The 24,260-nt window shown below is 44.3% G+C and overlaps 1 protein-coding gene across 2 annotated transcripts in view; it reads right to left on the bottom strand.

The window, feature by feature from the left end:
• Positions 1-24,260, bottom strand: part of ATRN (attractin) — a 161,267-nt gene that overhangs the window by 44,375 nt on the left and 92,632 nt on the right. The window contains exon 25 of one of the 2 annotated variants that reach the window (XM_075092237.1): positions 2,034-2,095. In XM_075092237.1, coding sequence (XP_074948338.1) covers positions 2,034-2,095 — 62 coding nt within the window. Of the gene's footprint in view, positions 1-2,033; positions 2,096-18,609; positions 19,998-24,260 lie in introns of those variants that run through there. The other variant, XM_075092238.1, reaches the window with a different exon arrangement.

The following is a 24,260-nucleotide window of genomic DNA, read 5'->3' as shown; positions in this document are numbered from 1 at the left end:
TGAGAGATACCTCAGTTTTTGACTTCGAGGTGGCCTATACCTCAAAGGTGGTTTCGCCAACTGTCTTTAGGCTTTGCAGAAAGAACTTTCATTGCCTCTGCTTAGCGTGCAAACTTTTAGCTGACTCTATCTCATGCCATCACAGGGGGCTATCAGATATCGCTTATTTATAGTCTAACTTGGATTCAACTGTAATTATGAAATGCACCCCAGAGCACTGAAAATACAAGTGTTTCAGTAGTTTCCCCTACAAATAGCGAAGATGAATCACGCTGTTCTAATACACTGGTTATTTAGCAAGTTATAGTGACTAAAATAAAATACTGGGAGAGGAACTTAGCCGCAGTTACAGTTAAAGAATCGAAGAATTTTTAATGCATTATTAACGCTTGGTTCGAAAACACCAATAAACTGTCTTCTGCCAAATACAGATGTTCTTACTTCGCTGACATGTGAGGATGTTAAATAATATTGCAACATTACTTCTCAAGGAGATCCATGTGATAGCAGTGAGGGAGGGATGGAAAATCACTGCTAACTATCTGCTATCTGCCTAACTTTTGGACACGTATCTTCAGCTGCTTGTGCTCATTGAGATATAGAATGCTCATATCTTCTGCTTCAAACTGTGCTTCTCTTCCAGTAATGGAACTGGAGGAGTTACTCATACTAAAGAGTTCCAAACTCTCATATGCAGGTGGATCTGGGTCTGTAAAGAACTAATGGATAGTTTTTAAAGCGCAGATTGATCATATGCCATTAAAAAGGAACTAAGGAACCAACTACTTCCCTCCTTGTTCTCCTGACAAGTAATTACCCTGCCACAAAGATTTTTAGGGAAGACCTTGACTGTGATGGATTCAGCAGAAAAAATGCTTAAGTCTGATGTAGGACTTCCTCCGTATCAATGGAAGCAAGGTGGTGGTTCAAGTCTGCTGTTTACCCGGGATTGCATTAAAGCACACTCTGCTCCGTAAAAGCTACATACTAAAAAAAAAAATTGATATTAACCACTTGTCTGAAGGACCCATCTGGAGCTCCTTGATTTAATTAAATTTAGCGTGGAATCTAAAGCAAGATATTATTCCCACTGCTCATTTTTAATGTAGGCATTATATCAGGCATTACATTAGGCGTTTTTAAAGTAGGCATAATATTGCTTGCTTTAAAACAGGTTGTAAGATCTGGGGTACTGTTTACTCCATGTATATCCCTCCTAAGGGAGCTCTCCCTATTGATCAAGTATTGGTTTATATTTGTGGAGTATTACTGTTCCTAAAATAGAGGCTAACACATTAGATTTTGAAACCTTAAAGCGATGGCCTGCTATGCTTGGGGAGACATTGAACCTCTTTGTCAGGGCTATGATTTTTTGAAGGATGGAAGAGGAAACAGCTATCGAAATCACTTCTGTTGGTTCCAGCTCCTATGGCATCATCGGTTCGCATCGCCCTAAGAAATTACCTTTAGCAAGCAGTTTATGAAGGGCAGAAGGGTATTTGGCTTCAATTGTGTTGAAACCTAGGCTTGTATTTAACTTGACGGATTTTCAGAGTTCAGTTTAAAATCAAAAGGTGCTACCCTAAAGAGGTCGAAATTAGTCCCTGCTTAATTCTTTGCAAAATTACTTCCTTAATTTATGATTTGTGTCTGACGATGTGTGAATAGCTGCAATTTCTTTAAGTCACACATTGTTTGGGTGATGTGGTAACTCAAAAGATGTCTTCTATACCACTTTAAAAGTAACTCCTCCATTTCAAAAAGCCTCCACCCCCTCCTCTAACCTCTCTTTCCCAGCATGCACAAGACAAGATGCATCTGCAACGACGGGCAGACAATTTTAACGTATTTCCTAATTAAATACTTGAAACATAGTAGGGATTTCCATTTTCTAGGCTGCGATGTAAGCAGGATATTTAATTGAAAAAAACCAACCAAGCAAACAACAAACCCCCCCAAACACTACAGTGAAAAACAAACCCCAAATATTTTTCCTCCAGAATAAACATTTAGCTATCTTAAATGAAAAGTACCTGAAGAATGTCACAAAGAACTGTACCAGGTCCATAAAGTTGCTGTGTTGTGAGAATGCAATCTGCAAAAGAAAAGCAAATGTTGTCTATTAATTACTGAAGAGAAAATTCATATTTAAGATGCATTGCTGGTGGGCTCAAAAAATTACAATGAAATACAACTTTACTTAAGCCAATTAACGTTTTTGAACACTGTTCTGAAAAAGCACTGGAATATTCTGAGGGAAAAGAAAACAAGCCATAACTTCACATTATTTTGAAAACACATATCCAACAAATGAACCTAAACAAGGAACATGTCTCTCTCCCAGCAGCGTCCAAGAACGGTCTTCAGCGCACATTAACTACCTCGGAGAAAACTCTAGCTCAAAAAATTAGAATACAGACATTTTAAAGAGCTGAAGTAGAGCATTTTTAATTACTGTATACACAGCAACCTGAAGTACAACACTGAGAAGTTCAGAAACGTGTTCCCCTATTCGAACCATATTCTTACATAAAATCTCCTTGAATAAGTAACTTACACCAAAAGCAGCAAAAAGGCATGAAACACAGAAGAGAATAGACACTGTAAAAACAGCTATGGCATTCATCTTAACTCACTTTCCTGCAGTCCACTCACACTGCAAAGAAAAGGGAAAAACAAGCGAATATTTTGGACAAAAAACAGAGGGAAGAAGCGAGCAGGAAATTGGGAGGTGGTTAGAGGCAAAAGGAAAGATTAGGGAGCCTGGTTAAAAATAACAAAGCAGAGGGGAGGCAAGCCAACAGAAAGGCAACTTCTGCAATATTAGGAATCAGAAGTTCTTTCCAGGTACCTCCTATTTCCTCTGACTATCAATCTCAGCGTGACAACAGGATATTAACTCTTTCATGAAGCAACTGAATTTATTTCCAAACTAAACTGAAATCTGCACTTCAGCTACAAAAGCTTTCCACAGATATCAAATTCACTTCAGGTGTCATTTGCTGCGGTTTTTTTTTTTTTTTCCCCTTAATAAACAACACGTTAGGGTACCACCGGCAGAGCTACAAATCTCTCCTCCCAGCAACAGCCACCTTCCAAAACTCATGAAAGCCAAAGGAGTTATTGCTTGGATTCCTGTTGGTCAAGAACACCTTCTATTAATTATATTTGCTTTAAATATCCATTGTAACTTGGTATAGAAGGTGAGCAAAATAATTTTTGTATGAATATATCGAAAGGCTCTGAAGTTGAAAGCTCCTTCACAGCGCAGAACTCCAGCTCCGCTGGAAAGCTAACTGGAAACCTGCAGACCAGATGCTTGTGACCTCGGTATTACTGCCTACAGAAGACGAGAAAACACATCGCTTCGTGTTGATTTTCTTCCTTATAAAGTGCTTCCCAACAGCTTTCTGCTAAGAAAGAGTAAGGACGATTTCCCTTTTTATTTTAAAACTCAGAGCGTGGCAACTGAGGTGGTTTTGTATTCGCACAACTATTCTGGCAGTTCTTTAAGGCAAAGATTCTTCATACTAAAATATCACATCCCAAAATACAAACGTGATATATCCAGCATATAGAAATATGGTCTGAGAATAACTATGATGTACATCGACTCTGAAAGATGCATTTCAAAACAAAGACCTTATTATGTGTCAAGAGCTTATATTTTAAAATCCTTTTGTAGAAAAAGAAAATTAAAAGCACAAAGAAATCATCAGCGGGCGAGTCCTCTCCAGATGGTCATTAGGACCAGTTTCTGTGATGGAAACCGAAACTTGCTCCCATTAGAATGTGAAGAAGAAACAAATACCTGCTAATTTTACATAAGGAGAGAGTCTATGAAAGATGATTGAGATGGCGAACTCGTCTCTAAACTGTTACAAGGGACGGGCTTCCCAGCCTTGGGGAACAAAAGTGTAAGAAATGAAACAGAGAAGGAAGATCTGGGTTTGTTTCACAGAGAAGCACTAGAAATGCTTTAGCAGCGGCGATTCTTTTGCCCACCTGTTGGAGCTCTTCTCTTGCAAAGACCAACTGAGGATCTGTTCCTCATACACAGATTTTTAAAAAAAAGCCTAGGTTGGTTTCTGCAATTTACTTCTCGCACGCCGAAAACACTTTATGCTATTAAACCTGACCAATCTGTGTCACAGGCAATTTAGTATCATAATTGTTAATGGTTTGCTTACTTAGAGCTTAATTTCCCCTAATATAATCTGTTCCTAGGATTCAATTAATTCAGTTAACAGAGGAAGTTTTGTTCGAAATAGCTGTTAGAAGTAGACTGTTCATTCTGAATATAGGGAAAATATGGCACAAATTTCTTAGCAGTATGGATTTTTAATTAAGTTTAAATGACAGGAGAAGATTCATTTATCCATTCTCAAAAAACTAATTTGGGACCAAAGGAATGAGCAGCGTAACTGCAGGAAAACGCCGCGTATCTCCTGCTGGGGACGGGGGGAGCCTTCTCCAGGTACCGAGCAGAACCTCAGCCCAGCTACAACACCAAATTGCCACTTCCATAACACACGTGCCCTTCAGAGGTGCTCCATACCATGTTCGTAGGGATAATGCAGTATCCTGAAGCAGTTAAGATCAAAACAGATCCAAAAATTAATTACGTTAATTCCAGATAATATTATAAAGCTTGTGTTTATCTGATCTGAAGAGGCACCTGGAAAGCCATACTGGCCTATCACGCTTTTCCTAATGCCACATCATTTGCAGTATCAAAAGTATTTGGCCGCTTTCCAGGTGAATAAGAATAGCTGGCGCTGCAGGCTGATAAAAATGTATAATTAAGAGTTTTACTTTCTTTATCATTTGATGAGCATAAAATATTAAGCCAAGAAGAAAATTTGGCTCCCTCTAACTATGCGACGACATCTAAAACGCGCACTGGCTTTGAAATCGTTATACGCACATTTCGATGGAGTTAAGGGCAAAGCACTTAGCCACAAAATATTTTGTGTAAAGGACAAGCAACCTGAGCCCAGGCGGCATTTAGTGACGGTTGGTATTTCAAAGTCAAAATACTTCAGGAGTTAAACCACAGCCTGTGACTGATATAAATTTTGACAAACAAATCGGGACGATTACATACCAGGAATCGCTTTGCGTTAGTACCCAAGCCTGCGCTCCAAGGGAAAAGAAACTGGAGAATAATTTCAAGAGAATAATTTTGTGCAAAAAATGGGTCCAGATGACTCTTAGTCAACTTCATATTCTGAAGCAAGTTCACCTTCAGGCTGTAAGTGCAACCATGTCTAAAGTTACTTAAGCCTCCATTTCTTTTGATTGGCGAGTCCTTTGAACTCATTAAAAAGTACTTGAATTTCATACACCACTAAGAAAAATTAGTATCACCAAACCAATGAGAAATTCCGTAGAAATATGTTTTTGGTTAAATATAGCAAGAAGCAAAAGTGAGTAATTCCTCTCACTCACCTGTAATAGAATGACAGATAAATCATCGCAACATAACTCCTTCCACTGGTGCTGGACATTACTCTTATTTTAGAGAAACAGAAGCCAAACTGTTAGCCACAATGGGGACGGGGCAAAACTCTCTCCGAACCCAAGTGATTTCTAGTATTATACACAGTATTAGTACTCCTAATCTAAACTTGTTAACTGAAGAACTGCTGATGTACTGCAGAACACTTCAAGTATGGCATTTTCATAACAGAATTTGGAGCATTTTGGTTATCTAAATGCCTGAGAAAACAAGAACAAACACCGAAAACATCGTTTCTACAACTTTTCTTTCCCTGCTAACGGTTCCGGATTATTTACACGCCGCATTTTTGCCTTTCTCCACTATAAAGCGACTCAATTCATATCAGCGCTGCCTTCCTTTTCAACCCTACTTCATATTAGGGATGAGAAAAAGTGAAATTGGACCTGATATTTTGAAGCGGACACACTCCTAGAATAGAATTGTAAAGGAAAGAAAAATAAAAGTCTAATAAACTTGTGAAACCGGAGAAGTACAACGGAGAAGGCGTGACGTGAAGCAGGCTACCGGCGTTCGGTGCTTGCTGCGAATTCAGAAGACGTCAAAAGGGTCCCTACTGCCAGATCCATTAGCCGCACCTAGCGGGTGGGAGAACGCTACAGCACTCGTGTTTTGCAAGTCTACGGGACCACACAGCACTGAAACCCACGGAAATCCAGAGATTTCAGGCCGCTTTAATTTCTATTTAAATATAGTCTCAGCGCCAAAGTTAACGAACAAAAAAGCAGCACACAAGTCTGAAAGGCTTGGAGCTCCAAGGGCTTTCAAAGAGATAAAGCCACCAGGCCAAACAAGCTGCAAATGATATTTATGTGCATCTTCCTCTATTTCTTCCTCAGCGACTCCACTTTCGCTCCTTTGTTTTTTTTTTTTTTAATGGTTAGAGGCAAGGATTCAATTTGACCTTGGAGAATACAGGCAACAGTAAGAGGATGCTGTGGCCTGAATGCTGAGTGCCTGCGCTTCTGTCAAAGGACTTGCTGAAAAACAAATGGTTTTTAAGTATTCTTGAGCAATGCCAAAGTCATCAAAACATTCACTTTGCCCTCTGTGATAGCGATGGGGGGAAAACAGCGCTCTTCTGCTCAAGAGAAACATTGTTCCCGGCTGCAGTTCTCTTCTAAACACAAATCCAGCGTGCCCTAGTGAAACATATGGCAGAAAACGCATATTGTTCTTGGTGCTCTCCACTCAACAGGAGCAGCAGGCCAACTCCAACAGCCACAGCAGTGAGGTTTCGGGGAAAAACGAGCCAATTTAACAATCCAGCTCCACCACCTAAAAGGTGGTCCCGGCTCTGCCACATGTGAACATCTTTAGCGAGCCAAGGCGAGTTGTTCAGCCAGGAAGAGCTAACCACTGGTATTTTTGAGCTGACCCAGATCACTGAGAGATGAGGCGAACTCAGCAGTAACCCAAGGGAGGAGCAGGGCAAGATGACCCTTTTTGGGCAGGTGGCTCCCGAACTGTCTCAGTGTGATCAACAGGGCAGAGTCTGGCCAGGGGCCTGTCACTACTGGATGTTCCCCAGGGGTCTGTGCTGGGGCCAGTCCTGGTCAACACATCCATCAATGACCTGGACAAAGGAGCAGAGCGTCCCCTCAGCGAGTTCCCTGACGATCCCAAGCCGGGAGGAGCGGCTGATGCCCCAGAAGCTGTGCTGGCATCCAGCGAGAGCTGGGCAGGCTGGAGAGCTGGGCCCAGGGGAACCTCAGGGAATTCAACATGAGCCAGTGCAGGGTCCTGCCCCTGGGGAGGAACAACCCCCCGCACCAGCACAGGCTGGGGGGGACCTGCTGGGGAGCGGCTCTGCTGAGAAGGCCCTGGGGGTGCTGGGGGGCAGCGAGGTGACCCTGAGCCAGCACCGGGCCCTTGGGGCCAAGGGGGCCAGCGGTGCCCTGGGGTGCATGGAAAGGAGTGTGGCCAGCAGGGCGAGGGAGGTTCTCCTCCCCTCTGCTCTGCCCCAGTGAGGCCACATCTGGGGTGCTGCATCCAGGTCTGGGCTTCCCAGTTCAAGAAGGACAGGGAACTGCTGGAAAAAAGTCCAGCGCAGAGCTGCCGAGGGGATCAGGGGCTGGAGCATCTCCCTTGTGAGGAAAGGCTGAGAGACCTGGGCTTGTTCAGCCTGGAGAAGAGAAGGCTGAGGGGGGATCTCATCAATGCCTATAAATATCTGAAGGGTGGGTGTCAGGGGGATGGGCCGGGCTCTTTTCAGTGGTGCCCAACGCCAGGCCAAGGGGCCACGGGCACAAGCTGGAACACGGGAAGTTCCACCTGAACAGGAGGACAAACCCCTTCCCTGTACGGGTGCCAGAGCAGGGGCACAGGCTGCCCAGAGAGGCTGTGGGGTCCCTTCCCTGGAGACATTCACCCCCCGCCTGGACGCGGCCCTGTGCCCCTGCTCTGGGGGTGCCTGCTCCAGCAGGGGGTGGGACGGGGTGAGCTCCAGAGGGCCCTTCCAACCCCTCCTGATCTGGGATTCCGTGAATATCACACCACACTGCATGCAGCTGTTCATGATAAGGCACACAGACATTGGACTAGATGTTGAGCAACACAAAGGAAGTGATTACTGCTTTATTAAATCTGGTTCCAGTGTCAAGAAGCACAGAAAGAGTGGAAACTGAGTCAGCACGCCCCAGTGTTAAAAGCTTATGTGGTTCAACGAAAATGATGGAAGAACAACTTCACTGAACAGTAGAAGAAATTCAAGCTTACAAGAATCACTTTGCCTCTCTCTTGCAAAACTCTCTGATGTGATGGTAAGCTTAAAAGTGAACCTTGATTTTTGTAAGTCTGATCCAGAGTGACAAAACACAGAAAACGCTCACAATATAAGGCTGATAAGCAGGTTTAACAGCCTGCATCCCTGTTCTCCCACCCCGAAATACAAATCCACAAACTTGAGTAAGATGAATCAGATAAATTCGGGCTGTAGGAGCCTTGAAAGGCAACTGAATCCAGTGAGAGACCTGACCAATGTGTCCCAACATCAGGATAGAGAGGGAATGCTTCATTATTTTAATTATTTCTACCTTTCAGATCAGGCCATGGAGTAAACCACAAAGTACAGAAGAGCAGGCTATGTCAAGACCACCCATCCCCTGTTTTAACATTGTGTATCAACCTGGAAAGAATAAGGTCATTAATATCTGGCTCTTTCTTCTCTTCTTTGCATTATGGTAGATCTTGGTGACAATGGACATGGGCTAACCCCTCACAAAATGTTAGAGAACAAAACCGTTAAATGTACATGGATTATACTTGTAATCCAGGTGTAAGAGGTAACAAGCAAATGCAGTAGGATGGCCAACAGCTGAGAGAAACCACGGTTATATTAAAACACCTACCAAGCCCTGTTCTAATTGTTGGTGCTCAAGGAGAACATACACCAGCTTTGTTTCAGGAGCCCTGCGTCACAGTATCCTGAAGGACAGTTTCTTTTCGGGTGCAAGGGGGTCATTTGCCCTCTGTCCATCTTCACCCTGAAAAGGGTTGATTAGCATTATGCCCTGTCTCAGTCAAGACCCAAACTATTTGCATTCAGATGTACGAAGTACAGTTTGGATTTGGAATACAAATTTCAGTGAATGAAGATATTTGACAGCAAAATGTGGACGCTGAATCTCCAAAAGGCAAAAGAAGTATTGCAACTCCTTGCCTGTGTGCAGGGTTAATGCTTAGTGAAGTGCAGAGTAAGACACCTACACTGAGAAAACAAATCTCTAAGAGAACAAAGCAAAACTTGTTATAGACCACGATTACACCAACCTTTTAACCCTTCCATAAGCACTGCTTGTGCCCAAGTGTGCATCCGCACCCTCCCTTTAACCACTTGCTCCCGTATTTCCCATTACCCAGAGAGCGTACGGTGTATTTGCAGCTGTGTAGTAAACCAGATCACAGAACCCACGGCAGCTGAAAACTGATCTTTGCTGAGCCAGCTTTCGGGTGGATTCATACCCTGGTCACACTTACGGCACCATTGGGCAATGCGGTGCCAACACCACGGAGGCAGCAGGACATTCCCATTTTAGAGGCTCCACGGGCTTATTTCAAATGAACAGCAAAACTACATCCCCAAGTTTGAGGTTAGGAAGAAAATTTAAGTGGACTTGATCCCTGTAAGTCTTCAAAAGCTGCAAGAACAACTTGCCCCGCGGGGAAAAGATCCTCTAGGCACTAAGTCTGAGAGAAGGAAGGGTCTTACAGCAATTAACTCTAACTTGAGAAACCCTGACACGCAGCAAGTTGATGTGGAACACGATTTGGAGGTGGGGGATCCCAGAGAGTTTGTAATGCACCTGATGGCATAGGTGTGGGCATCAGAAGGAGGATTGCTCAATTAAAAGCTGACAAATTCGAGTAGGGGATAACCACCTACAGCTGCAACAGCAGCTGATCTGACAGCTAAAGGTCCAGGGGAGGTGGACCACAGAAAGCAGAGAAGTCCTAGGCATAGGTCTGGACTGATCTGTTCCCGCTTGCATTAAAAGAATTAACTCATCGCTCCTCAGAAGCTAAAAAACCAATGTGCATCCAAGCACGCTCACTAGACTGCTGCTTTGTGTTTTGTAGAAGATAAACTTCTCCTCAACTTGCTGCAGCTGAGGAGGTTCACATGCTCAGATTTACATTCTACATCCCGGAAAAATAAAATCTCCACTAAAATTTCATTTTCACACTTCTACACCGAGCCACATTGCTCCTGTGTGGAGGACCAATGAAAGAGATAAATGACTTACTCCTCACTTACTGCAAAACTAACTAAGCCATTGAGCTTTACGGCGCAAACACTTGATACTGTGGCAAATATAAAAACTTGTTCACTTCTGAACTTATACCGAGATAGAAATTGATTGATATTCCAATACCGTGCCGCCTTACTGCAGTAGTCACAAATTGTCACTTTTCAGCTAATTGGCTGCAGCCAGCAGTTGGCTCAGAAATGCCAATTATATCTGCCTTGTCACCCCGCGCGAGCTCTCAGGTTGCTGTGCAGAGCCAACGCGGGCAGAGCTGCCCCTACGTTCAAAACAGTGCTTAAGATTTAGCCCCTCATTTCTCTGCATCAGAAAAAATGACCATACAAATCCGACAAACGTGTTTGTTGAACAAACAGCCAGGTGTTGAATAGTGATGCTCATCTAAATTTAAAGGGCGCTAGCAACATTCTGGAAAGTCCCATGATTGGAACAGCCATCTCGGATCAGACCCCGCGCACCTTCTCATTGCCATAACGCCCTACCAGATGCCGTAAGAAACCTGAGGCAGGGCCAGATAAAAGGCAGCTCTTCTGAATGTCAGGCAAACACCTTAAAACTGAAGATCATCCGTTCCCATAGCTCTGTAGCATCCACGACATTCCCAGTAGTTCCCAGACCTCTGCTGCATCCACTCTCTATCCTACCTGCACACTGAAGATGGTCACATAAGAGGAGAGCAATCGGGTAACTCAAGGCTACTGTAGCAATTTTGCAGGCGAGAAAGAAATCAAAATACATACAAAAATAGAAATAAATACAAACCAAAATAAATCAGGCCCAGCTCTTGCCATCAGAGCTACAGCAGTAAGATGGAGGAGCTGAAATAGCAGCGAAGGTAGGGCTGTGGTGGTGAACCTCATGAGTTGGGGAGGCACAGGTGGTGGTTTCAGGCTGTAGGAAAATCCAGGCAAGAATTCACAGCCTTCTAAATTCTCTTTCGATACTGGAGTTTGGGGTCAGTTGCTGGATGCTCCTTCCTATGAGCTCCTGCTCGTTGCCTGCTGTGAACAACAGCGGCACGCTTGTGGTTGGCATTAAAAGATTGTGAAGCATGTCTTCTGACAAACCTTGCTGCAGTGGCTGAAGAGGTACTGTCCCAACTCTTCCCAACCAGGAGTTACGTAGCCTCCGAGGAGGGTTAGAGAAGGAATTCACACCTATAACGCCGCCCCAGAAATGCAACGTGCGACTGTGCTTTGCATTGCAGCAACTAGCCGTCCTGGCATCCTTGCGGGGGACTCCGCAGGCCCAGCGGCCGAGGTGAGTCTGCAAAGTCACGTAGCAACTTCTTCTAAAAGAACTTCAGCAAAAATCCCCATCGGCTTTGGAAAGTTTGAGAGGACGTTCAGTGGAGAGGCAGCCCAAGGAGGACGAGGAGTAGAACCAACCAGCTGAGATGGACAAATTATAATTCAAAACTCAGTATGATGGATTTCCATGGGAAGAGGACCTCTGAGGTGCGTTTGAACTCCCCCAGGCTTTGGGTATGAGCCCTCCCCAAAGCAGAGAGCACAGGACGCAGGTAATTCTGCCTCATTTGGGTTCTTGCAAACAACTGAACTGGTCGTTGTTTCAACTTGTCGCTGTTGAATTCTGGTGAACTCTTACATAATAGCTCACTCTTAAGACTAACGTTAAAAATAGTGTATTTCATGATAACGGAAGTTAAGTTCAGACAAATCACTATCATCAACCGGAGATGACAATCTAAAAACATTAATCACTTCTGGCAGTAAACAGCCCCACCGACTTCAGTTATAGAAAAAAAAAAACAACTCCTTTAAACTATTTTAAGTGTTTGGAAACAAGAACTGAACGGTCAAAACTCTCCCAACCTCGCGTACTGCCTGCAGACAAAAATTGGCCTCTCAAAAATCTAGGTGTTGGTAAGGTGTCCAGCTAATACCTCTGAATGCAACTGTATGCCTGGAATTCAGAAGGAAAAGGGGGGAAAAAAAGAAGTCTAGAAAAGACATGTTCTCCTATCGCTTGTGCTCCCAAAGAAATGGCTTCCAAAGTGCTTCTTTCTGTCCAAAAAGGGATTTCATCTTGTTTGCCAACTCTTGTCCACACCGAACCTTGAAGACTGACCTACAGGCTTCGTAGAAGTCACCTGAATATGGATTCCTGGAGCAATCCTATGTGTTGCCTGTTTTAATTCTACACCTCTAAGCAACAGTACCTTCTCAAGCACAGCACAAAAACTTCATGCCATTTCTACTTTAGATGTTTAACTAGAGGAAAAATAAACTCTTTGCTAAAAGGTCTTGCTTATTAAATGAAATGCAGGTAAGGAATTCACTCCTTTGAGAGGAATTCAGCTGAGAAAAACAATGCAATAAAATCCCTCATTTTAAAAAAAATAAATGCATATTTTCCACGGCTTAAAAGCAACAAGCTCAAAAATAGGAGACTTCTTGAAAACCTATATAAAATATCAACCCTCGTACTGGCCCTCAGATGTGTTTATGCTGCAAAGCTGTTTCGAGTTATCCTGAACTTGGCAGAAGGGACCCGGCGCTCGTGCGTTAGGCTGAACGGCTGGCAGCTGGCAGGCGGCTTGCAGGGGACGCGGGTGCTGTGAGCCGCGCCGCGCCGACTGCCCCGACACAAGTCCCGGCAGCAGAGCTCGGCTTGCTCACAAAGCACGAAGCAAGTTTGCTCATGCCCTGGAAAGAAGAAAATAGGGTCTATTCTGCAGCTGAGAATAACATTTTGGTTACAGAGTGAGCTTTCTTGCCACCGTATGAGCCTTTTAAGAGAAAAAACGCTGATGTTTTCCTTATTTTAAACAGATCTGGATTTCTACGCGACTGCAACTATTCTGGAGACAAGGCAGTTTTGAGCTACTTGGAAAAAAAGTTGTTAAAAATACAAGAACTCGACAGAGAACGCGAGCCGCTAGCCTTAAACACTCCACTCCTCCCAGTTGCAAGTCCTCAAGTACCTCCCCTCCAGTATCGGACGCTGCTGCGTGGATGCCTTTGTGAAGGATCCCGTTCCTCGGCTCCGTGCCGAGCACAGCTCCGACACCGCCTGCACGCAGGGGGAGTTACGTTTGTCAGCACACCAACTACTTATGGAGAGTTTCAACATGGAAAAAAAAATGAAAACTTTAGCACACGAAGCTCAAACGCTCTCTCCGACCCTGAAAGTGCAGCAAAAAGATGAGCTTTACACTCTACAACCACTTGCGTGCCAAAAGCTTAAAAGGAATAAAAGATGTTTCCCTAAAGAGCTTGCAACGTACGTACGCAAGAGGGAATCGGGAACAGAAAGAAGAGTAAAGCAGCTAAATACGTATTAGGGAGTTTTTATTCCAGGCTGCAAAATAGCTGACAGATGGAAACGGGCAAAACCTTACGGCTTGCATGACTTCTGACCAGACAAAACACTGGAAATATGTGCGAGACAGAGCTCCTGGGCGCGGTGGTGTTGGCGGAGAAATAGCTCTGCCTCCCTCTGAGGAAGCCCTGATTTCTAAGGATCATATGGGGAGGAAAGATTTAAAACACTTAATCTGTATCACAAAAGGTTTGCAATGTGCCAGCCTCAGAAGTCTCTACAGAAATTCTAAGGATTTTACATCCTTAATAAAATAAAGTAGTAGAATAAGTACATATATTTTTATATTACATCTATATAAAACTGTATCTATAGTTCAAAGTAAAATAAGTATATATTTATATAAATAATAAAATAAAACGACCTTTTAGCCACAACATTTCGCACATTATTGCACAACACCGAAGCCACACGCCGTTTCAAACCTGGCGCCACGTTCCTGCGCAGTAAAGGGGGAAAAAAACCCCACCAAACTTACTATCAACAAACTACCTGTTTGCAGGGAGAAAAAAAGAAGATAGAAGAAGCAAAGGTTCACAAAATAATCGAAAGTTCAACCCATTTCGGGATTGTTCTTAAATTATGCGCTTGCGTAGTTATGAGATAAAATGCTGGGAGCTTTAACAGATGTATTTTTTCTCCACTGCAGCTGGAGAACCGGCAGCGCGCTCTGCGCCTCCAACGTGCAAACAGAGGGAGAACAGCAAGCGCTCCGGAAGGAAGCGTTATGCGGCGGAACACGGCGCCTGCGAGCTCATGCACGGGCCGATGGCAGGGCGGCCTCCTCACGCAGCATCGGTAACCGTTTTGGAAGCTGTCAAGTCCGAAAGCACCGGCTGGGCTGTTTTACTCCTCAAGGTTTTATTTGTTGAGAGCCTTGGCTATGATTTGGCATCAAAGAAATCTTGACGTGAAAAAAAAACCACTTCTGGAGAGGGAAAAATGAGCAACCTATATGTAAGCTCGTATATTAGCATTAAAAAAAAGGACAGGTAGTTACTATCTATCACTAAAGGCTTTCTAGAACGGGTATTTGACCATTTTGTCATGAAGAACTTTGCAGTAAAAACCTGAACTGACAAATCAATTTATCATGATTTATTTCACTCCCCGTGGTCAAAATATTCAGCTAATTTAAAGACGCTTTGGGTCCAGGTGTAGGAACCAGGACGGTGCTAGCCTTGCATGCAAAACAGACCCTTTGAAGAAATAACTACACACGACAGTCATAATTAAGGAAAAAAAGAGAAGGAAAAAGAAAAACGAAACTGATTTAGAAACAAAACCAACGAAAGCCCCAGCTGCCCCAGAAATCTACCATAACTCGGGGCTCGGGGAGCGCTACACCGCCCTGACCCCCGCCCTCCGCGCCGCTTGCCAACACTGCTGCCAGCAAGGTTTGCCGATACGGTAGAGGAAAAAAAAAAACCACCTTAATAACATGAAGTCAGGAAACGTAAGTGAGAGAAAAAGAAGTTTTAGCGACGTTCCAGGAATGGTTTGTTTTTAACAAACGCAGACCCGCAGAGCCAGCTGAGAGCTGTTATCTGAGCGCCGGTGGCTCTGGCTCCACGTCTGTTGGCTGAACAAGCCAGGGGCTTTTTGGTTTTGTCACCCTGTGTTAGTACAGGATCTATTTTTCCCCCGTGGTTTAGCCGGGCTGTGTCTACTGTTGCATTTGAGTGTGCTGGCTTCTTATATTTTATTGGCAGTGCACTTTTCTCCTCTTCATTAACTCTGCTTACTATTCTTTGACTCTTTAAATAAGCTTTCGAATAAGGAATATATCTAGCTCTTTGGGTAGCTGTAAAAGCTTCCCAGCAACGGCCCACATCGCTCGTTTTCTGAAATATATTTGAACTTGAGGTTTACATTTACGTTCAGCGGTGGCATACTGTATTTTCAAGAGCTGTTCAGCACAGAAGTACAGCAACTACAATCAACCAGCACATCGTCACCCTGGGCCTCACCCAGAAGAAATGAATTGCCTAATGTGGACTTTGCTTCCACAGAAAATTAATTCTGCATTTTTTTCATATTATGCTTTCCAGCCCTGCATCTTAAAAGGAACAGAAAAGACCGGTTCCCTTCAAAGTAAGACAATCCATACATATCTTACTCTCATATATCCAAAAACCCCCTAATCCTAAGAAATCCTCCTGGTATTATCAAATCTGAATCTCAGTCTATGTCTCTCCGTTCTCCTATAACTTTTCTTATTTATCCAGCTAAAGTTTTGCAACAGCCACACGAGCAGACTTCCAATGCTACGTGAAGATGTCACAATAAACCTCACAAACAAAGATAGTTCAGAATGATAATATCTATTTAGCGGCAAATTAACACTGTAAAATGAGCCTTTCTGAGTTAGAACAAATATCCATCTAGCCCAGCCTTCCACCGTTGAGAATGGCTCAGTAATGGACTGATTGAACAACAAAAATCATAGAACCATTAAGGTTGGAAAAGACCTCTGGGATCAAGTCCAACCGCCAACCCAGCACCCCCAGGCCTCCTAAACCATGTCCCCAAGTGCCACGTCTGCACGGTGTTTGAACCCCCCCAGGGATGGTGACTCCCCCACCTCTCTGGGCAGCCTGTGCCAGGGCCTGACCCCTCTGGCAGGGAAGGCATTTTCCCTCATCTCCAACCTAAACCTGTGAGTTCAGATACGAGTACCTAGCTAGCAGCAGACACCTGAGTTACTGTGGTTCATCCCAAGTGTAGCTCAAGTTGTAGATATAAACCCCCAAGGTTTCAATGGTTGGGTAAAAGGATAAAAATCCCATGCAACAACACAGCATTTGGGGACTATTTAGCGTGAGCAATTTTCAAGGTTGCTGAAGCCACCACCTTCAGTAAAAAGGTGCTGAACTTGCAATACATCCTAGCAAGGGTTAACCGCCTTTGAGAGAAACCCCAGTTTGTAAGGATTTAAGAAGCTGTTAACAAAAATACTACTTAATATGAAAAGGAACAACTTCTAAAAGGAGAAAAATGTCATCGGTTTAGGCCAAATACAAGAAGGCAGGAGCAGATATAAAGGAAGCAGCTGTTTCATGTTTTAAAGTATCATTTAACTGTTCTGTTTTAAATCTTTCCGTCCCCAGCAGAAGATGTCAGTTTGCCTGTTCTGAAAAATCAGCATGTAATTGCATGTCTCCAAAAGTAATTACATTCAACAGCAAATTCCATCAGATTAACAAATTGATTTACCTTTCATTGTTCGGTTTAAAGTGAGCCTTTTACCACAGCAAGGGAGATGCAGTGAAAGGGGCTCAAAAGCACCTGCAGTTATATCTAAATAAAGGCAAGGGACATCATTAGCAAACAACTCTGGCATTCCAGTGCTTTCCCAAGCAGAAGAAAAAGAGCATTTTTTGGAACTGAACAGTCCCAGAGAGCTAAGGATGATTATATCTCCGCACCTACATCTACGTCTAATTAAAGGCACATGAGGCGCACTGAGGGCCTGGCAGGAAAGCTGTCAAGATCACCATCCTCAGTACGGTTTCAAGGCTACATAATTATTTTATCAAAGCAATCGCTATCTATCTGTATGTATTTTGTTCTCTTTAGCCAACAACAAAGACATTTTTTCTTTCCCTTTACCCTTACTGAGAGCTTTCATTCGATTAGCCTGTGGCTTTTGATTACAGAACAACATTAATTTAGAGAAAGGCTGGAAGCCTCCACAGGCCACGTCCAGCCCTCAGGGATTATGCGCCCTGTATCAAATGCCTAACGTCTCCTCCAGAGACAGATCAGGGTATTAGAGTCAGTTACAGACCCCGCTTTTTAACTGCGGTACGGTTTCTTCGCTCAATCTCATTACGTGCATTATCAAAGGCTTTTAGTTAGGCTGCAAACCTCAAAGAGGTAACCCTAGAGAGCACCACTGCTGGTAATATTCATGTCACCTTAAAGAAGTGGAAAGCCTAAAACAAAAGGAAGGTGGAAGTGTGGGATGTGACGTTCCTCCAGCTCCGTCCCTAAGCCGAGCAGAACCGCCTTCCTCACCTGGCAGGAGCTACGGGTACCCCAAAGCTTCCTTGGCCGCAGTGAGGTGCCATCCATCACTCAGCTCTGCAAGAAAACAAATGCCTCCGAACGGCAAGTAAAATTAAAGCTTAATTGAAAATGGTATTAAGATTCATGCTAATGGAGACCACCTGTTTTATGGGTAACATTGCCAATAAAAATCACAGGATGGGGAAGGAGTATCAGAAGAAGAAATTTAATCCAAAACTGCTTTAATGAAGGAGATTTCCTTTGAAAAATGAGAACTTGGGGAAGATTTCACTATTTCCATGCTGCTGGACACAAGAACCCTGAAACATTAAAATAATGATGATAAAGATCGGCCTAAGAGCTTTGTCTGAGGATAGTGAAGACTTCTTAGGAATGTAATTCCTGGCACTTTATAAAATGTTGGCTACTATTTCCCACTTAAATAGCCACATTCAGCACAAGAGAAAATGAGCCTGCTTTGATCAGCCAGAGCGCCATTCCCTAGACGATTCTCAGTCTAGTTTATAATTCATCCCTACTCTGAAATCCAACTGCCTCCAGCAGCATATGGCTCTACGTGAACTTTGCCTACACACTAACACAGGAAACATCTACCGGCTTAAGAAAGAGACACATTTACACCGTTGTTGCCAGCTCTGCAAAGCCAAAGAGATGTGACGAGAATCCGCTCTCTCACATTCCTACATACGTTTTCAGCGTATCATTGTAAACCAGTGGGAACTGTTTTACAGGTCAAAGGAGGCCATTAGTGAAAATAATACAATCCTAGAGCAAACCCTTCAGTTGCAATGAGAAGCAAAACAGACATCTTCTGATGCACGGGAATAAACGGAGCTTAGGCTGTTCCCTTCGACTAACAACTAAGGAAAGAAGAAAAGGTCATAAAAACGTATCAAAATTAGCAGTCACAGGTCTAATATACAAAGCACTCGAATCCAAGAAAGTGTCATTTCTGAAAGCTTTATTCAGAGCGGAATCGTACTCCCACGTCTCTTTGAAATTGCATTCAATCGCAGCAGTGCAACTCTCAAATGGGACACTAAAATGTGCGTTTTGCTTCAAAACTTGGACTCGGTCGCCCTGGCGACGTCTGCGCCAGCGGGAAGTCAACAAAAGCGACAGAAGGCAGTGACGGGAGGGTCCCAAAGGAAGGTGGTTCGTTCCAGAGGGCCTCACCCAAGAGGTTTGCACGGAAGAGTTTACGTTTCATGCCCTGGGACAGCACACGCTGTAGTTTCCGTACACAGAGCAGCAGGCAGGCTGCGTAACCCAGGCGTGGGTGAGCGTACATACACGGATTAGCGACAGGCACCCGGTCCGTCACCGCGAGAAAGCGCTGTGAACAAAAAGGCCGATTTAATCGGGGCACGTTTGAGGCTGTCCTCAATTTTCAGGTCTCCCATTTGTTACAGTTTCAGCGCTTGAACTGTTGGCGGCTCCTCGGAAAGCCGCCATCAGTTTAAAGGAGATGAATTGTTTCCACCTTTCCGTTCACCATTCGCGATTTCAGCAGAGGAACTAGACATCAATCCACCGGTTTGGGTGGCTTCGCAAATATTTTCCTACCACGGTAAACAGCATCTTTTGAAATATCTAGAATAATTGTGACAACGCATTATGTGACCGAATTAAGCTATCCACAGCGCATTAACTTGCTGTGTAGGAAGGAATCAAGCTTTAGAAGAGACTATGAAGACCCACAGTCCTGAAATAAATCAGCTGGAGGAACCCAGAAAAAGCCTTCAACAGCCCATGCAGAAGTTTGAGAAACTAAAAAACGTAGACAGTAATTTTAGCTGGTTTTCCACTCCAGCCTTTATGAAATCGGAGTGGAAGGCAGCAATGGAAGCGACTTGAAAATTTCCCACCAGCTATCAAACACTGCCAGCCCTGAAACCACGTAAACTGCCTAACGCTGCCGCAGCGCTCCGGCAAGCGCTCGCGGGCGGCACGTGCGCTGATGCTGCGTAGTCACGGTGGCACTCTTTTGAAGCCCAACATGACGATGAATTGCCGAGCAAACAATACATAGTGAATAGCTAGCGAGATTTTGCGAAGGGTATGGGGTGCCTTTTGTATGCAAGAGGCTGCGAAATCCGTTTGCGTCTTTTTGTTCCTTGAAGCATTTGGCTTATAATTAACGCTTAAGCGCATTCAAATTAAAATACTTCAACCAACGCGAGGGAAAGAGAGGAGGCAATTGCCAGTTAATGATTCAATTACAAACTGTGTTTCTTCCTTAATCAGCTCCTAGGCGTCTTACATATACTCAGAAAGCAGAGATCACTTCAAAAGGCTTCGTAGTGGGGGCTCTGAATCTGGGAGAAACCCACCTAAAATCAAATGGGACAGAATGTTAATGAAAACAATAGTTTGGGCATGAAACAAGGTAAGAACACAAGTTTATATTTGGTGAGAGGTAGAAAACACCATCAGCAGCAGGCTGTAAGCAGAGCAGAAAGCTTACAGCCATTAAAAAGGGGTGAAGTCAGCTGTATCAGCAACTCTAATTTTCACCCCCTGGGCATTCAGGAGGGGGACTCACTCACTCAAATCTGCTCTAGGTAAATACACGCCAGTTTAAACACTGTTAAAACCTGCTGACGGATACTGCTGTGTATCTCGTTGATACACAAGTATCAAAAAAGTTCCAAATTCTCACCACTAAGTACCTGTCAGCTCCAGAACTGAAGTTTCACCTCTGAGCGAGCTGACTTTTGTCTGGATGGAAACCCATGAAACGAACTCCTCTGAAAGTTCCTGCCCTGAACCTCCTTGCTTCTTATTGCAATATTGTATAGCTGAGCGTTTGTATCCTAGAGCTCTTTTCTGATCCGAGATATATTTTGAATGAATAACAAAGCAAACTTACAACAAAGATTAAGAAAACAGAAAAAATAAAGGGGGGGGAAAGATCGTCTTACGTTTCCATGACTGCAGAAAAACAGCGACCCCAACAACACCCACCCAGGCCCTTTTCGGAAGGGCGCTCTCTCCGTTCGGTGGAAGACACGGACCATTTAGGACAGTGGTTTCCAAGCAAAAGAGAGAAAGGTGAACAGCTGGGGCTTGCACAACGCTTATAAAGTCACCGTGGCCATGCCAGAGAGCAGAGAGGAGCTGCGAAGCAGAGAGAATGGAAACAGCCAGCCGTTTTCGACACGACCTTACCTGGGTTTTCAAGACAGCTGGGCAAGCTAAGGTTTTAAGTGAACTCCCCAACGCAGCTTTCATACTCGGAAACCCCTCGGAGAGGAGGTATTAGGAAGCAGATAGCTGTGTTTTGAAGGCTTTCTGCATTTTGCAGCTTTAGGTCTTTTACAAAATAATCATTTCAAGTCATTAAAGCAGGCAGGGAAAGACATCCTAAACCAATATACTTAAAAAAAAAAAAAAAACAACCCCGAACTGAAGTGGTTTTGAAGAGAGGCGGAGCAAGAAGGCAAGAAAAAAAGCCAGAATTCAGCATTGGCAGGGACACAGCTATCTCTAACACAAAAGAGCATTTATACTCTCCAAGTCCAGAAGTTAACAGGCAAGAGGAGGGGGAGAGAGAGATATTTCGATCAAGAACTTCAGAATAGAGTTTCTAATATTTAAAAAAAAATAACGTGGATTTTACATTAATTGCTCTGCAGTAAAGACTGTACGTTTCTGAAGTCCTCTGTTGCAACGCTTTGTATATACATAAACGCTTCGGTTTAGATACATCTACCCTATCTAAATTGAAAATAAGTCAGAAGAGTGTACATACAATTACTGTTTATGATGATATTCAAACAAACAAAAAAAAAACCCCCAAATACCAGCTGGACACGCTGCACTGCACAGGAACGGTCCAAACACAGGCGTAAGCAGCCAGGTGACGCGCACACACACAAGGAGAGAATATTTTCCAGCAGTCCGGCGGAGCAGGGTTTCACTGACTGCACCATACTTCTTCTATTAAAACCACTCTAATTTCCAAAGGGAAATTGAAGCATGTTCTCCAGCTGCACGGAGTCGAACCGCGTAACTGCAATGAGCAGAACTGTAGGAGGCAGTCTCTGAGATTAAGAAAACCAGTTTGCATCCCGGCCACGCTGCACCATGTAGTTTTAATTAACGAGCCAGCTTGCACTGAAGGGCTAAACCCAACTGCATCGGAACTTTTATGGAGTGAAATAAGGGCTGACCTCTTAGAAGAAGAAATAAGAGAGGGAGTACGGGAAAGGCCTGAGTAAAAACTATTTCTGAGAAGAAAGGAGCGTGGGATGAGTGCTGACGGGGCAGCCAGGACAGCCGAGAGGGTAAGAAGCGAGAAGTCACCCACCCCATGGCTCTATTTTAAATGTTGTAGTGAATCCCAGTCAAGGATCGACTGATAGGAAGACTTTGTCCCAAAAATCCATACCTTGAGTTATCTTGTTATTGAAGATAAACCTCTACAGAGAGCCAAGACTTTACAAAGAAGGGAAAAATAGGGAAAGCAAATAGGAAAGAGGTACAGCAAGGACAGGTAGGAACACAGATGCCAGTTAAAGGCAACTGAGGGCAGCTCGACCCACCATGGAAGACTGCACAAGACCTGAAAGGACACAGCGAGTCCTGGAGACAAATTGTACTTTTTTACTGACTTTTCTCCAGTTTTTCCTCTATGGAACCATTATGTTTCATAATACCATCTCCTACTCATCCACTGCTCTGAAAAAAAAACATCAGGATGGTGAGGAGGGAAAAGAAATTAGAGCAAAGCAGTACCCCTGGGTGGTGTGAGAAGTGTATGGTGTCTTAGCATCCAGTGCGGGAAAGCTTTCACGTGGCATCAGATTTGACAGCACAGTTACACCAGATGGAGAACAGACTGAAAGGAAAGCTAAAAGCAGATCTATATGGGTACAGGCTCTTTGTGAAGGAGAAATGATAGCCCTCACCAGCGCAGACCTAGCAGATACTGGCTAAGATGAGGAGATAGAGAGGTGGATTGAAAACTGGCCAAATGGTTGGGTCCACAGGGTGGTGACCAGCAGCATGAAGCCTAGTTAGAGGCCAGTAACTAGCAGCGTACCCCAGGGGTTAATATTGGGTCTGATCCTATTTAACGCCTTCATTAATGATGTGGATTGCGCAGCAGAGCGTACCCTCATCAGGTTCGCAGGCGACACCAAACTGGGAGGAGTGGCTGATACACCGGCGGGTCATGCTGCCATCCAGAGGGACCTTGACAGGCTGGAGAAATGGGCCTCATGAAGTTCAACACGGGGAAGTGCGAAGTCCTGCCCCTGGAGGGGAGCAAGCCCAGGCACCAATATACGCTGGGTGTCACCCAGCTGGAAAACATCTTGGCAGAAAAGGACCTGGGGGTCATCAAGGGACCTTGACGAGAAGGACCTGGTAGATATCAAGGTGGAAAGGACCCTGGCAAAAAGGACCTGGTGGACATCAAATTGAGCATGAGGCAGCAATGGGCCCTTGCCGCAAAGAACTCCCATGGTATTTGCTTACCCTGCAACGGCTGCATTAGACAAAGCACTGCCAGCCAGTCAAGGGAGGTGATCTTTCCCCACTACTCAGCACTGGCAAGGCCACACCTGGGGTACTGGGTCCAGTTCTGGACTCCCCAATACAAGAGAGACACGGTCCAACAAAAAGCTACAAAGATGATGAAGGGCCTGGAGTACCTCTTCTGTGAAGAAAGGCTGAGAGAGCTGGGACTGCTCAGCCTGGAGAAGGCTCAGGGTGGGGATCTCATCAATATCTATAAATACCTGAAGAGAGGGTGCAGACAACAGCCAGGCTCTTTCCAGTGGTGCCCAGTGCCAGGACCAGAGCCAATGGGCACAAAGTGAAACACAGGAGGGTCTGTCTCAACATCACGAAACACTTTTTGACTGCGAGGGTGACCGAGCACTGGCAGATTGCCCAGAGTGATTGTGGAGTCTCCATCCTTGGAGATATTCAAAAGCTGCTTGGACACGGTCCTGGGCTACTTGCTCTAGGTGGCCCTGTTTGAGCAGAAGGTTGGACCCTTTGACCTTCAGAAGGTCCCTTCCAACCTCAACCCGTCTGGGATTCTGTGATGTTCTGGGATTCAGTGCTGTTTGTCAAATTTAGGAATGTAAAACAGAGACTTGCGTTTCCAACAGTCGTTACAGGATGCAGAAGAAAACTGGCTTTATCTCACACACACAAGCAACACTGCTGCACTGCTGCAAGAAAAGAGGGAGGGATACTATGTTGTGCTACGGTGAGATCTCCAGTGGATGGAGGCACAGGTGGGTTTCCTGGAGAAGGACGACAAAGCCACAGCAAAGTAACGAAGAACTTCTATTGCAAACATGAGAAAGGACTGAGACGCTCAGCACCAATAGGCACTCAGAGAAAGATGACAGAAAAACATCAATTTGGGGGAAAAAATGTTTCTCAGCTACGAACTGAAGGGCAGGCTAATAGAAATTGTAAGAACCACATATTCCTGGATGTGATATCGCTGCCAGACTTCTTCACAAAAGGGTCTCTCAACCAGTAAAAGCTGATGCTATTTTAGACTTTGTTTTGGCAAGTAACAAGGACATTAAGAAGAGCTGGTGATATAAAATTACCTTGGATTGAATGCA

Source organism: Phalacrocorax aristotelis, chromosome 4 (genome assembly GCF_949628215.1).
Source record: "Phalacrocorax aristotelis chromosome 4, bGulAri2.1, whole genome shotgun sequence".
Taxonomy (NCBI): Eukaryota; Metazoa; Chordata; class Aves; order Suliformes; family Phalacrocoracidae; genus Phalacrocorax; species Phalacrocorax aristotelis.
This window is presented reverse-complemented; position numbering and strand designations above follow the sequence as displayed.